The sequence below is a fragment of the Lissotriton helveticus genome, chromosome 10, assembly GCF_964261635.1.
Source record: "Lissotriton helveticus chromosome 10, aLisHel1.1, whole genome shotgun sequence".
Classification (NCBI taxonomy): Eukaryota; Metazoa; Chordata; class Amphibia; order Caudata; family Salamandridae; genus Lissotriton; species Lissotriton helveticus.
Genome location: NC_136071.1, coordinates 860,697,768 through 860,714,572, shown reverse-complemented (window position 1 = coordinate 860,714,572; position 16,805 = coordinate 860,697,768). Strand labels below are relative to the sequence as shown.

The window sequence follows — 16,805 nt, the reverse complement described above, 5'->3', positions numbered from 1 at the left end:
AAATTCAAATACCATTGACACAAAGCTATTTATTTTATTAAGACCAGTATATTTTCCACACAAATGATACACACAGAACACAAAAGCGTTTTAGGTAATTTATTAATAATGCTGCAACAATGGCGCAAAACAAGAAATGGTTTGCAAGGTGCTTCACAATGGGCAATGAACAATGTCTGTCTTCAGAAGGTGGGCTGTGGGTGGGATGGGGCTGGTGAACATGAGGAGGTCTGGTGGGATTGCTGCAGGGGGAGAGTAGAGGGATGCATGGATTACCGAGAACTCCAAACCGCTGACACAATATTTGGCTTTCTATTGGCTCTTGGCCAGTGTTTTCATTTGTAAATGAAAACCACGCAGCCTGATCTAGTTAAGCATATTGATCCTTCTGATATGAAATACTTTACATAGTTGGTTTGGTAATCTACAGGAAAAGGATATGAGCCTCCTAATTCAAGACTTGAGAAAGTCCACCTGAATCCCTGGCATCAGAGGTTATCAAATAAACATGTGCCTGGAACAGGAAGTGCAGATAGGAAACATTGTATGTGGCAGTAACCAATCAACACAAAGATAGGTCTATGGGAGGGAACTCATAGAGCACTTCTTGGTGCTGAGAAACACACAAGTACGAAAGACCGAGATCTATATACTGAAATAATGGGTGTTTAGGTATTACCTGAACCATAGTCAGTCTGGCTCAGCTCATAGATGATATGGAATGGCATTCCAGAGTTTAGCCGCCTCTACTGAACATGCTCTCTCGGCCATCTTGCCGGAATTCATTCTTGGACTGGATGATAGGGACTGAGCGGCTAAGCGGGATGAGTTGTAAGAGTGTATTTGGCTGCTACAAATTCAAGGCTCCCACTATAAAGTGCTCTATCCACAAGAAATAAGGTGTTAAAAGTGTTTCTTTATTTAATAGGCAGCCAGTGTACTTTGTGCAAAATTGGGGTTAAATGTGCATTTCTTGAAGTCTCGGTCAGTAGTCGTGCTGCAGCATTTTGAACCAGCTGTAGCTGGTAAATTAAATGGGCTCGGGAGGCCAGGTTGATGTATGTGCATTCACCACTGGCATATGCAGGCTATCCACCAGAAAAGGGAGTAGCATTGTTAACTAACAACAGAATGTTTGGCCATATTGTTTACTTGCTGTTTAAGTGAGGTTTAAAGCAATTATCATGCCTAGATTACGAACTCGAACTACTTTTGTAGGAGCAAGGCACCATTACTGATGACCAGTCAAGAAGTCTATTGTCTTGTGGGACATTAGTTGTCAGTGATACCTCCATTGTCAAAGGATTTAACTTAGAAAACTTTTCAGGCCATCCACAATTGGGTAAAATGCAGACAGTTCTTCAATTCCAAGTAAGGAGGGTAATCTCCAGCTCGCATTATCGCTAAACTGAAAAGGAACATACATGTAAAAGGAGACTGACGGTTAGTGCAGTGCCACACACAGAGGGCACATGTAGATATTGAATAATAGGGGAGATTCAATTGACCCATGTGGAACACCATACTTAAACTCTCTGGGGTTAGGCCAATATGGGGCAGGTCAACAGACTGATGCTCACTTTCTCAGAAAGATTTAAACAAAATCAAGGGGTGTCACAAATGCAGATTTCCTCAAGCATTGACATCAAAATAAGATGGTCGATGGAATTAAATGATACAGAGCCATGGATGTCTTTCACGGGTCACCAGGGGTCGCAAATGTGACCCGTTGCTTGCCTCTTGTGGCCCCTGGCACTGCCTTTGTGACACCTGGCCTCAGAGTGACAAAGGCAATTCCAAAGACAGAAGGCAAACATTGCTATAAAGTGCACTGTTTACTTTCTGCAGCTCCGGTTGGGACCTAAGGCTTTAACCCCTTGTCCGCCGCGGCGCTAGGGGGAGGGAGGGCCGTGCGGCGCCACCATGCTCGTGACGGAACCACTCCGTCCCGAGCCGCAGTGGCGCTGTGTTTGTGACGGAATGGTTCCGTCATGGCCCCGCCCGCTTAATGGAACGTCCAGCGCAGGCGCGGAATCAACGCCGCGCAGGCGCGGTGGCCAAGCCGTGACGGAACCATTCCGTCACCAGCACAGCCCCACCGTGGCTTGTGACGCAATGGTTCTGTCATGAGCACGTAAGGGGTTAAACTCGGTTCTGTAAAACAATTATCTACAGCAGTGCAATGTATACTCTCCTAAATAAAATAGAAAATATTAAATAATATACACACCTTTTAAACAAGAAGTTGCCGATTTTTCTTACTGTGCACACATAGAAAATAATGTATTTGAATGAAAACAACTCTTTGAATTAGTGATCAAAAGCTAAGGAATAATTTATGTCAATAATTAGAGTCCAAAATCAGTTGATGGTCTAACTCAAGTAATACTGGTGGACAAAACAACTATTGTTTTTCCAGTATTTTTGTTTGTCTTTCTGTAATTTATCAGTACATTTTATGCATCGGGTATACACCAGGAAACCATTAAATCTTGTGTTATAAATGTTACTTTTCTGTGTTGTTTTGTGTTTTTTGAGGTACTGTAATCTCTGCTTTCAACAGACACATCATTTCTTGCACAATAAAACAGTGTTCCATCATGTCAGCTCCTTGTTCACAATGTAGGTGGTATCTAAAATGAACATTTATCTATGTATTAGTAACTTTTGTATTATTAAACAATTGTGTGCTTTAGAGCCTCTTAACATCTGCAATGTTAGTTACAGTGATACAATCAGGATTACGATCATGTGACATCACTTCCTAGGAGGATTTAGTGTTAACGATCATATGATGTCACTTCCTATTATGTCATTCGGTCAGTGGGTGTTTATATAATGTCACTTCTGCTACCCCCTGGCATTTTGTTGAATTGACGCCCATGTGCAGAGCAGTCAAGAAGAATCAAAGCCTCGACCTCTCCATTATCCATAGGAGATTAGCAATATCAACCTATTCGTTTCAAACACTTTGATCAAACTAACCAGGACACATTTTCATAAACAATAACATGTAATTATTAGCCATTTCTTCATCTCAGGAAAAAGGTCTTTTTAAGGGTCAGAGTGGATCAAACTGGCCCATATACTTCAGTAAAGAGTACCATAGCACATTCACTTTCAAGAAGAGTTTACACGCTCCTTCCAGTCTTGTGTTGTCTTCACTTTTCACATATACCCTTCTTTCTTCAGTCTATTTATACATAGATTAACTGTGCTGCTTTGAGTTGATATTATTCTAAATATGTTCATGTTTGTTGTATATATGTGTCCCCGTGTGATTTTTTATTCTATAAAACTATTTTGTCCAGCATTTTGTTAATACTTAGGATGCTTAGAATTAAAGCTGTCTCCTTATTGAATATTTGATTTGCTTAAATAATGGCAACATTATAAAGCTCACCAATGAGCTAAAACGTACCACTGATATTTGAAGAAGTTTGCATGTCTAAGACTGATTTGAAATCCATTGGGGCAAGCTCGGTCCTACATGCTTTCAAAGAGTACCTTTAGATTTTATAATAATAACACCTGTTACCTACAGAGCTTGGACATGTCAGACGTGAGGCATGTAGTGCTATATAAAAACATGTTATTATTAGCATCAAACTCAAAGAATACAAGGGCAAATGGGCGGACGTGGTGCAATAGGATTCACAAAAGTAATTGCATAGTAGCCATAATGCAAAATATCTACAATAGGCATGACTGCACAGAAGGATGACTTCAATCGAGAAGAGCTCAAAATAACACCAGATCCGATCGCATCTTTTAGCCGAGAGGGTGCTAATTTCTCTCATTAAGTTCTAGCTTGCAACACCTGTACAGTACTTTGCTGTGCTTGTGATCTTGCTAAAACTCTCATAAAATATGCAAGCCTTAAAGTAGTAGTAGTTCTACTACATGGGGAATTGTGCCTATAAACCTATGCATTGTGAACAAAATGCAGCTTCGCGTTTTCCTCTGGCATTTAATGTAATGCGATTGGACAATTGGTGCCATGCTGGAAGTGGTCAAAGGGCATATAAAGTCACTTCCTCTCCCTCCATTATCTGGATGAAGTGACTGCCACTGCACCAAGCCTGTTGCATTGGTGGCAAGCTCAGGCTGAATGTCTGCATATGGCGGCTCGTATCTTGTCCCATGGCGACTGCCGAGCCAAAATAGACCCCACCCCCAAACAAAAAAAAACAACAAGCACTGCAATTTTAGCAGACAAAAAACACAGGACGAAGACGGTTCTATATACGAAATCTACAAGAAGTGCTTTTCTGCTGTGTGGCTGTAGCTCAGCTGCATTTCACAAACATATCACTAGAGACCTTTTACTTTAGTTAAACCAAGTAATTGCCATCATGGAGGTGCTGACACATTCCCTCTTTACACTTTATTAGGTCAACATTAAAAAAAGTCTCCAGCATTCTCTTACACTCGACTTGGTTATTTTTTTAAACAAAGACACTTATAAATGTTATACCTATATAGCGTCAAATTGAATTAACATGACATTTGTATTCATTGAACACTATGTACTAATTTATCTCACAAAATAATTGAACAGAAAACATTGTCTTTTGGTGGTAAAAGGGAGTGTGAAGGAGATATTCATCCAGTGCCTAAATTGTACTTTTTCAAATAATTTTAACACATTCTGTGTTTAATTAAATATGTTATGATACATAAAAGTGTTGGATTCAAATCCCTGCTCTCCCACTTACACAAATTGTGTGATCCTATGCAAACAACTTTACTTTCCCGTGCGTCGTTATAAATGAGTGACAAATGTACGAACAACTTGAAGCAATGTATTTCAGAATGCGCGGAATATAAAAGCATCACTTTTTATAGAATAATAGACAAAGATGTTCCAGATATAGTTATAGCTGTAAGTATAATGACTAACTGACTTTATTTTGTTTCTCATATGGTAGTGGTGTCAGGGCCCTGGAGGAAGGGAAAAGTTCACCTTTAAAAAATATTACTTTCAACAGTTGTCAAAGCACTAGTATAATTGAATGTACTAAAGTGACACACAAGCGTTCAAGACATAACCTATTTGATGGCTCGGCTCGGGCCTGGCTCTTAGAGCCGAGAGAGGCACCTTGCTCAGTTCTGGCTTGGCTCTCCCCATGAATTTCCTGGCTTGCCCACTTCCACGTCAGAACATTCATACACAGAGCATTGCTGTTTAGGTCCTGGAAAATGAATGACACGTTTCTTTTGCTAAGGACCTGTAAATGTAGCTGAAATAATTGGCGTAAAACAGTGACAGCCATGCAAACGTGTCTGAACAAAGAACAGGGTTAGCACAAGAAGATCCCGAAAGCAAGATTTATGGACGTGTTTTTATTTCTATTGCCTTTTTCCACAAAGAACATTTAAAAAAATATACATATATTTACAGAAAACTGTTTGGGGTGAGTTGGACTTCGACAACTAAATCGCTAGCTCTGTTGAACACTGCTTCTGCCCCAAGGACTCCTCAGACCTGTGCCCGCCATTTTCACGACATTCCTGTGGTAACCTCAGTCGTAAGGATTATGTGTGTTTGGCGGGAAATAAAAGCACATTCTACTGAATTCCCACAGCCGCTTATAAAATATACGGTTCTAGTAAAAAACAAGCCGCTTTTCTGGCCTCAGGTTTGCGCTGCTTGACAAACAATGAGTTCTGTTTGCCAAAGGTTTTGCAATAAATATTTGTACGTAGTGCCAAAGCCCCAGGGCAGGGGTCTCCCCTATAGACGGATAGTGACTAAATAAATAAATATCAAGAACAGTTCTTCTACAAAAGCTCGAATGTGTGGGTACCTCGTTGCCAAGTGATGGCGGCAAAGTGGAAAACGTCAAAATATTACTACGGTCTACAGTTCCTTCAGTAATTTAGTTACACTTCAGAATGCTTCGTATTGTTTAAATTCACCCTATCTTGTAATAGCGCACAAAAATGTATAAACATGACACAGGACAAGATGCAAAACTGAACATGAATTTGGAAATTACACGTTGCAAACATTAGATAGGTCCGCATGTGAAAGAGACAAAAGTAGCAGAAGCACCGTAAAAGAGTGGTTTTAAACACAATATACAGATACATATGCAAATGTAATGCTTTATGTGACGTGTCCTAGTACTATTGAAATGCATTTGTGGAGAGTCCCGGGCATAGAAACATAGGTGGTATAGCTGGTGAACAATGAGATATGAGCTTGAAACTTTGTTATTGGCACTTATAACGCGCACAGCTACTCCATGGAGTGTCCCGTCGCGTGCCTAGGAGGTAGACTAACAGCTCAGGAGAACTTATCTAAAGAGAAATGTCTTCAGCTTCGTAGGCTAATACTAGAGATGATATAGTTTATGAAAATGTTGAAATGATTTTATAGCATTAATTAGGATAAGGTGATCCAAAAGTTAACTAGTGTCTTGTAATAATAATTCTTAAATATTGACTGTAATTTCTTATGGTTACTATAAATTGTATTTCATTAAGGATGCTTGGAATTAATAGAGAGAAGAAAACATGAAGTCAACTTAAGGGCTTCTTGTCGAGACATGTTTCTAGTATTGACCTTTTCTCAAAGGTTTAACAATGTCTTAGTGATTTAGTATAATATTGCATTCCATGTACATTTTTACTTTTCTGAAAACTATTCCCATTTGAATAGCATGACTGAGAACCGTGATTAATACTGTCCTGTGTATTGCTATTATGTTTCTTTTTCCTTCCAATAACTGATGTGGACTTGTGAATCTGTTGGTTCTCGTGACAAGCAAGGGAAACCATGTTGATGTTGCAACTATCTAGGTAATTTAATTGGTCATACTGGATATATGATGGTCTTTCGATGGTGGTGTGATGCCATATGACTCTGACATTGTAGCATGAACTTATAAAAGAAGAAACCCCAAAGGAAGGGCAATGTACTCAAACTATTTTTCCTTTAAACACACTCAATTCCTTTTTGATGTGCTCTTCACTCAATTTATTTTTTGCCTGTCGTTCTGACTGGTTTTGGAGGTATCAAACCATCCTCTGGTTTTGGACTACCTGTCTATGCTACATTCGGTAGCAGATGGAGTGAGATCTTTCTTGCCAAACTAGAACTTTCCTTCTTTGCTTATGTTTTAATTCTAAATGGACTCGCCCTTAGAGACATACATTTTACTTTCGCCCTTGCCTGATCGGATCAATTCTGTTAGTTTGGAGAAATATACTTCTGACTTATGGGAAGCAGAACTTTGTAACTCTGTAAGTGAATTTAAAACCATTCTTGCCCAAATGCTGGGTGCTCTAATTAAAGCTGTAATACTGTTTTCTAAATTGCTAATGAGATTATTTTTTATAATTAATTCTGAATTCTTAGTAAAATAATTAACACATTTTAACTTGCTTGAGACTCTTATTGTGTCCTATTTGTTGTCTCTTGAAACTGTGCAATTAGAGAAAGGTTTAATGTGGGACTTTTTGGTAATTTGGCTGTCAATTAATGGTCCTTGTTGAGCAGCTGACTGATGTCCCTGGGAAACCCTAGTTTTCACCCCTCCTATCAGCGGAACAAGACCCATCGGAGGACCGTCACCTCAGGGTTAGATAGACTGAGAATACATTGGGATAGAGATGAAGAAAGAGACTGAGTATTTACTCTAATCATAGGCGAGTCCAGTGCGGTTAGAGTAGTGGTGGACTGAGAGCGCAGGCTTCTGCGGGTCTCTTTGCACCTACCAAAGATCGAGGGCTTTAAATATTAATCTGCAAGATCACACACCTTACCGCCACTGGTCTAGACAGCTGGTCCTTTTCACTGGGGTAACCTTCATTAGGAGGGCCGAGGTAATAACGGACCCGGAATTACTGACAATAATAGGTGTACAGTCATTATGCTACAAAGAAGACATACCAGCTCTGCAGGTGGAAAGTATGGGTGTGTGCACCCAGCACGGAATACACAGGGTTAGATTTTCTCCATTTATGGGCCCAAAGACATTTTTTTGGCGCTGCCTTAGTCCACCATATCATAAAGGAGAAGTGATGCAATGGTTTGCATTTTGCATAAAATTAGGAATGAGACAATCCGCATTGATGCATCACTAAAGGGAGTAGCCTCCAACGTGGATCCCCTTGAGTGGAATGGTTTAGGGCCATCTGCATTCAAAGTACCATTCATCAATAACATACTACAAGCTTTTGCATTTTTCTTAAAATATTACAAGAAAAAAACATTTGGCAATGGTATAAGTTGCCATTAAAATGACTCCTACTGGTTCAACAGATGTACCTCTACTGAATTATACAATCACCTAAGCCAACATGAAGTGGCATGTTCAGGTGGCTGCTGCAAAAAAGATACACATTTCAGCGTATTCAGTATTGCACCCATGTAGTAACTGATCCAACAATACATATTTATGTTTAGTGTTTTAGTGTAAGGTCTGCTGTTGTGTGAAACTTATGAAACGCTTGCCATGAAAAAGATTATGCTCAGTGTATTAATACACCGACTTCTGAAATCTGTTTACAAGTTGCATGGTTCTAGGGCCCTGGGGCACTGTTCATAGCAAAGTGGTAGGGTTCAAGTCAAGAGAAGTTTACATAATTAAATATTAAGGTGGCTTATAAGCTTATATGGCAGGTGAATTGTCTAAAGTTCAAAACAGGTAGGGCTGGTGATATATATACAGCTTATCAAGATTTTAGGGGGAGGAGCACTATTAGGTCTGTTGGCATAGCAATTGAAAGAACTGCTTGGTCTGAAGGACCTTGCTAAAGTGTTCTAGAGATGGGGGAGCCTTAACGTTAGTGGGAGGGACATACTCCAAACTGTAGAGCATAGAAGGTGAATGCTGGTCTCCTGGTCCTTACTTTCATTGCATCTGAACCTCAAGTCACTCAAGAGCATGCTACGCGTGTTCTAGAGGAGGCTGAAGACAGACAGGGTTTCACTCTAGTAGCTCAGATTCTCATCTGTATAATGCAGTAACCCTTAAACTAGATCTTGGCAAGGAGAGCCAGTGCAGCTGACTGGCTGGGAGAAATGGGTTTAAATTTCATTCTCCCATGGGCGAACAGGGAGAAACATTGAAGAAAGCCTACAGCAGGTCCATGGTGGCATCTGGTATGCGAAAACATAAAGAATAACTGTGGGTCTAGAGATGTAAAATGACTAAGTGTGTGGAAATGGCTATGTGTAAGCTTAGAATATAAGCAAACTACTGGACAGATACCTATTGTGAGTAAATGTCCATCAGTTACTTTTCCTGTACCGCCCAATTCATCATATGGTCTACTTCACAGTAGGTAGGCCGAAACAACCAACTCCAAGATGTTATTGGGAGATGGTTGATATTGGTGAGGTAGTTTATAGCGTGGTAGCTAGATGTTGTTTGTAACTGAAAGCAGTGCAAAGGTGATTGGTGAATGGTGATGAAAAAAGGTGGTGTTTCTAGTAAAATTGGATAGTGAACGCAATATACCTTTATTCTGGAGCCGTGCACTTCCAACAATAAAAACAAATAGAGTGCAAACAAGTCAGATAGTTTTAACAAATAAATACTGACTGGGTTATCTGGTCGACATGTTTCTGCGGACGTTTAAAGGTCCACATTGGTACCTGCCGCTTCCTCAGGACCCATAATTAGTTGCTACTGCTTATGTGATAGATAAAAAACAATCGTGAACAAAATGGTAAAGGTCACCTGTTCACATCTGGATTCCCTCCTTTAATTCCCTCGGACCCTCTCTCCAATTCCTTTGTTTATTGTGGCATCTGGTATGCCACTGAGAAGCTCCTTGCCCCCGTTATTGTGGATAGCACTAGATAATCTGTAGTAGAGAAGAAGCTGGTGGTCTCATGTAAGGCTTTATCTTATGGAAGAGACAGATGAAGAAAGATCATTTGTGAGGCCTTTAAAAGTCAGCAAAGAGTCGATGTAGATTTTGGTGCCATGAGTGAGGGATGAGGCAAAGCCGTCTAAGGCTATCTCAGTAAGCCCGTATAGGAATAGGATTGGTTTTGTTACTTCACTACGAATCAGATCATCCACTACACTACAGCATTCCATTTAAGGAACTGAAGGCACATCCAGACTTGTACGGGCCCAAGGTATGACCTAAGTAAGTAAATGCATTATGAGTGATAACTCGAGGTAGAGGTGTCAGAGTAATAATAGATGCAATTCTCTGGTGAGAGAGATAACACTACGCCTTGTTCCAACTAGACACAAAAAATCATCAGGGTAAAATGGAGTCTAGTTGAACCCATAATTTACAAGGCATGAGGGTGACCTGGAAGTCTCCATCTCAATTAAGAATTGTCTGCATTTAAGGAATTAAAAACATCTGAGGGCAGCACTGTTCGTGCCAATGTCAGAAGGTTGAGAGCTCGGGACGTCGAGATGTTCCTCATGCTGAATGCCACTCACAGGCTGAGCAGGACTAGAATACAGGTGTCACACCCATCATTTTAGAGATGAGTGAGTCATTTTTGAGTAGATCGATTGTGCCTTTCTGCTGTCATGGGGGAAGAACACTGATTGGAATTACTGTGATGGGGAGTTTACCTGCTGAAAGAAGGTGAAATCCCAGAGCAAAAAAAAAAAGAAAAATAATAAATACTGCGGGGAGACCGGATCATGTCAGTGTACACCTTGTACTCCACCAGTTACCCCGAGTTGGGGGGATACCAACCCGAAAGCTGGCTGTCTAATAATGAGGACACTAGTGCAGTATACGTCATACAATGCAGCCTTGGTTCTGTTTTTCAAACAAGACCAATACGTGGGATTAACCATAATAGGCCAAATTCACCAGTGTTCACTATTGATGTATAAAAAAGTTTCATTCAGGAGGGTGAGAATGTGCTGCTAATTCTCAGAATTCAGAATGGTGTTATTTTGTCTACATAAATAGATTTCAAAATTTCTACTAGTATAGTCCATGTGTGCAAAAGTACCCCCAGGGGTGGACATCTGAGAGGTCCTTTGGATCTATTAGATTTCTGGTTGGGATATCCTGTGTTTTTTTAGGTTAGCACCTGAGTACATATTTACAGTTTGGATCCTGCTGTATTTACACTTCAATGAGCATGGTTAAACAAGTAAACTCAGACATGTAATGTATATCTCTGCAATCTAACCTTCCTCCATCACTGCTGCAGCTGCCTGCTGTCCTGGCTCTGGGAGTGCCCAACGTCCAATCCTGCAGGCTGAACGAAACAGCGCTGAAAACAAAGATGGCCGAACAAGAGCAGTTTAAGTACCACTTCACAAGGCATGCATTTAGCATTTGCTGAAAGAGCACCAATCAAGCATAATGACATGTCTGCATGATAAATCACAGTCTTTCCAGGCCAAAGCTAGGTCAGCATGCCATGTCAGAGCAGGCTTCTCAATGCACTCTAATCTCAGAGTCTAGATTTGCAATGGAAAAGACAAGATTGCACTTATAAAGTGGGCCTGTCAATGGATTTAAAAAAAGAATAAATAAAGTGTACTTAAAAGGAGCCAGTCAATCAGTGTGGAATTTATCCATAAAAATGACAAAGAATAAGGCTGGAAAGTTTACAAATACAGCACGATGCTCCTTTCATGCTAAGCAAACACAAGCACGAAGCCTGAAGCAGATAACAAATAGGCCGGGGAGAAATTTCGATAATTAAAAAAATCTAAAAATGTAAAGAATTTGCAGGACGCACCAGTTTAATGTTATTCAAAACTGCACGAAATATTGCAGTTTGCAATTTTTCTTAATTTATGCAGGCGAGGGACACTTTTGCGCAGAAAATATCTTGGCAAGATGCCAGTCTAATCTTATCTCAGAAGACTTTCTTACCTTATACCAGCAAACCACATTCCACCTTATCAAAGCAATTTCCCAGGGAAAAATAAGCAACTTGACCGTCCCTTAATAACAACCAGGACTGGCCTGGAAACCAAAGTAGCCCTGGCAAAAAACTCAAGGCAGGCCTGCTTGGGACTTAGTGTACAAATGTGTCCACTGTAGGGGCCTGTGTTTGACCTCATGGTCACAGGTTCAAATCCTGCCGGGTCCACTCAGCCTTTCATCTTTCAGAGGTCGATAAAATGAGTAGCATTGAGTTGTGTAACAATAAACATCTGTTATTCAGAACCAAGATGCCTTGGGTGAGCGTGCGCTTTACAAATTCACGATATGTTATGCTTCCATCCTTCCTATACCTGGCTCTCTCTTTCCACCCGTTCTTTCTCTATCTCCTTCTTCCCAGATGTCCCTCTCATCTGTATTTCTCCCTCCTTAAAGCCCCCCGCTGTGCCTTCTGTAGTAAATCTCAGTAGCTAGAGAAAGTACAGAGGTACCACCAGCAGACATTACCAAGTAGGCAAAGTAGGCACCGGCCTACGAGCCCTACTTGTATTAAGGGCCCTGCAACAATGGATAAAAATAATATTGATTTGATCTTGAAAGAAAATTACAATTTAGCTTTCTTAAATATTGTTTCAAAAAGATAGAAAAAAATGAATCAACTCAAAGAAATGAAAACTTTACATTAAAGACACTACAGAGAAAATACTGTGGTAAAGTAATTTTACCCATTAACAACTTAAAGTACATAAACCAGAGACATCAGATTCACCGAACATTTGTCTCTTAAAAGCTCATCTTCTGGCAGCTGTCAGTTTGTAAAACAGAAATCTGGTGCCTTGGTTATTAGGAGATAATTTTTGAAGGGGGACCCTGCAATTTCGACTACCTAGGGGCCTCCACAGGGTTTAATCCGACACTGCCAGCAAAGCACAGAGCCTTGAACAACTGGCCTCTGATGATTACAGTCCCCTGCCCCTACGACCTTGTGTATAAATGGCCAATCCGGCCTTAATACCAACACAAGCTCGCCATTTACTATTGAACTCTGGGGAAACACTGTCAAATGTGATGAAATTCAGTGATGGAAATGGCTAAACTAATCTGCCAATTAAGTCCTCAACTAAAATACTTTTTTCCCTCTAGAAAAGAAAGTGTGCCAATAGAATATCTATCAGAAAGCTGTTCTTGAACACTTCCTTAACAATAGGCTACTTTTAATTGAATGTAATGTCTGACCACGGGATCTGGAGAAAGGTCTTGACCATGTTGTTCAATAGTACTGCACACTGACATGACCTACATATATATTTCATTTGAAATGCGTTGTCCCTTTATAATGCAACTTCAAATACACTCACTTTAGTATTTAGATGTATCACACCTTCTCTATTACACTATGAATGATTCTGCAAGAGAAAAAGGCAAGGCCTTCACCTTAATCTGAAGTGTAAGGGCGGAGAAACACTGGATAATAACTTCACTAAACTAGTGAAATCAAACGACTATTCCATTAAAGGAGTCAGTGTAGCGCTTACTCAGATAAAATGGTCACTATTGCTCGAGGATCTGGCCCCACCAGTGTCAATGTCTTGTTTACAAGCTCAGTTGATCATAGGTATACTTACATAGGTTATTTACTTTAAAGGACCACTGTCCACAACACCACATGAAATACTGGCCCTCGTGTTGATTAATATATGAGGATCGCTCAGTGGCCTCTGAAGCCTAATCCTGTGCTATCTAGAAAGACAACTATTACCTTTGCAAATATATTTGCGGCAAAGTGCCTGAATGTGGGGAGCAGATTTGAAAGTGATAACGGAAACATGATGGATGCATAGATGGAATTCTTAAGAGTACATTGGAAGGCCCCTAAAGCAAATTAACCCCTCCCTCTGTCAGACATGCGGGACCTGAGCCACAAGGAGTATTCTCAGGTCCACAATTTGACAGTGACCACCGGCTAATTGAGTAGAATCATGTTTGGGCAAAGGTAAATTTATACTTCTCCACATGTGAACAAAATTAGCACCTCTAAATGCTGCAAAATGTGATGCTCGGGCCAACTATCTCTGTGAAAAGAAATAACAAATGCCCGTACCTGTATGATGATGTCCATTATCACAACTATGAATCTGAGATCTTTGAGGGTTGTGCGGAGGCCTCAGGGTCTTTCTACTCTTATGGTCTTACATCTATATTTCATGGGCTTTGCAGCTCTGCGTTATGGTTTCTGGTCTCAGATTGCAATAAAAAGCAATGTATCCCCGGAGAGATGAGATGATGCATGCGGCCTGGGCTGTCTCCTGAGAATAGTAATGGTCTTCAAATGATCTGCAGCCGCCTTTCATTCACTCAACTCTGGAACTATATTGGCATCAGAAGGGAAATGTGTGAGGAACTAAAGGGAACATATGCTAAATATGGCTGTATATCCCTGTATGGTCCAGGTCTAGAGGTAGACATGTTATTTTGGTAAGCGCCAAAAGTGGTATCCCTTGACTGAGACACCTGCTTGGTTTAGGGACATCTAAAAGTGACTTGGATTCAGATGGGCCCTTTCACCCTGACCCAAAACATTTAAATTTGCATGTATAATTTCTGCAATGCCGCCAAGGTCAGATCCATTTATCACCAGGGAGCATATCCAAAATTGCATAAATGGGCTAGCAAAAGTAGCCCACCGTAGACCTAACTTGGCAGAGTGATAGTTATTATATGCCTGAAAACTGGAAGGAGGAATCGTCTCATTCCTGAAAGGAGTCTCTCAGAAGATAAATGAGTTAATGACAGAAGCTGGTCTGCACAAATGCTTTTTAGGAGCAAAGACTGTTCCAATCCTGTCAACAGAGGGCCTGACCTAATTAGTATACTGGTCTCATGTTTGGTCTTGACCCACTCAGATGCCTCCCATCTCATTGGAATCCCCAGGACATGAAGTGCAAGCAGATCTGGGTAAGGTTTGGATGGACTGGATCAGATTCTGATCATGGCCTCACAGAAATGGCAACAAAAATCATGTCTTCTTTCTATAAAACCGGTGCAGAAGAATATTGAGCCTATGGGGTGCGGGGCGGGATACAGTCCCAGTTCCAGAAGGCTGTCATGATTGTTAAAGCCTGCCTTACTGCACAAACAATTTATATGGAACATGTTTCAAAACCCATACTAGAGAGGCCTTTATGAAAGGCAGTGATATGCGAAAAAACAGCAATGTTCTTTTCAGCATTGAAATTCCTAGAGCCTGTTCAATTTGTGGTGTTACTCTATGCAAGCCTATCTGCTTTAGGAGTTTCCGCACTTTTAGTTTGTATTGCACTAGAAAACTAATCACTGGCAAAGCCAAATTGTCTGACAGTCTTTTGGATTGGCCAGTGCATGTTTTTCATATTTTGTAAGACTTTATCTTTGTGGAGGTGCCAGAACTTTGCCAATATAAAAAAGTTTGCTAAAAGATAAAGGGGCATATGTATGAAAGAATGCATATGCGATTCTCGAATAGTGATTTTTAGATAATCGCTATTTGAGAATCGCAAAACGATATGTAGATAAAAATGTGCTTTTTTTTGCGATTCCCTCGCATTCCTTAATTGCGACTCGCAAATTGTGGGTCGCAATTAAGGAATGGCTTCCCATTCATTCCTATGGGCCAAGAGGCCCATAGGAATGAATGGGAATGGGAATTGCAAGCGCAATTTCAAGGGTGCAAGGTTTCCAAAAAGACACCCTGTTGCACACCTGAAATGTGCATGTATGTGTGCCACATGGCACTTTAAAAAAAGCAAAATCGTAAATTATCACCAACTTGAAGTTGGTGGTAATTTGCGATTCCTTAAGGCAATATCGCAATTTGCGATGCCTACAAGCATAGCATTTAGGGAATCGCAGATTGCGAATCTCTAAATGCTTGCGCAAAATAAGGAATCACAATTTTTGCGATTCCTTATTTTGCCAGTGGGTTTACCTGCATAGAACACAGCTAAATTGCGATCGCAAATGCTGAAATTCTGCGAATTTCAGCATTTGTGAACGCAATTGAGATTGATACATATGGCCTAAAATGTCTTTGGTCTCAAAAGAACACATTGCCATAGAAGTTCCCGGTACTGAAGGGAACTACTTTATGTGTGCATGTGTTCTTGTGAGAAAGCGGAACACCATCCCTCACTGGGAAGTTATACAGTGGTTGAAGTGGGCTGAGCGCCTGCCCCTGCTCTATGCTGAAATAGATGATGGAACAATGTGAATGACACAACAAAACAACATACCAGCGGAGGAAGACTGCTGTCTGGAAGACCTTACAAGTATGTATGTCATGTATATAATTTGAGCAAAATCAAAACTTCTTGGCTAGCACCAGAATAAACAATTTTGGTCAGATGGGGAAGTCAAGATTTGAACCAAGGGACCCTTGTTTCAAAGTCAGCCACCATTCAACACCCCATGATATCTTGTGGATTTTGTGGTGCAGGGGAGATGGTGACTGGAACTGAACACGTTTATTGGCCCTCCCCAGAGCATGTAAGTTTGGCTGTGACTGAGAGATTAGCAACTGGGACCTAGAAACAGAAGCTAAGATAGACATGAAGGAATAGTGCCATGCTTCGTTTGCAGAACCAAAGAACTATTAACACATTTAATGTGTGAGCGTGATATGGTGTGACAGCAACATGCTTCGCAATGATTTCACACGCCTGTGTAGAGTGCTGAATTAGGCTCACTTGGGGTGGGGAAGTCTTGGAGGGGGTTCCTGTCTGGCTCAGTTTGTGGGCAGGATAGAAATGCTGCAACACAGTTTCTGCTTGCATGCATTTGACACCAATATGTGTAAATGTTTCTGCTGAGTCCGTTTTTTTGCCTGAACTGAAAGAAAATCTTAGCCAAAAGGGTGCACACAGCAATAAGAGCACCTTTAGAAAGGGAACACCTGCTTCAGTATTATAGGCAAGTTGTAAACACAATAA

General features: G+C 40.7%; 1 protein-coding gene across 3 annotated transcripts in view; it reads right to left on the bottom strand.

The window, feature by feature from the left end:
- The window catches only part of CREB5 (cAMP responsive element binding protein 5), a 353,305-nt gene that overhangs the window by 300,782 nt on the left and 35,718 nt on the right, over positions 1–16,805 (bottom strand). For 2 of the 3 annotated variants that reach the window (XM_078663496.1, XM_078663498.1), the window contains exon 2: positions 11,135–11,218. The exons of the other annotated variant lie outside the window; for it this stretch is intronic. In XM_078663496.1, coding sequence (XP_078519622.1) covers positions 11,135–11,218 — 84 coding nt within the window. The remainder of the gene's footprint in view (positions 1–11,134; positions 11,219–16,805) is intronic. 3 annotated transcript variants of the gene reach the window in all.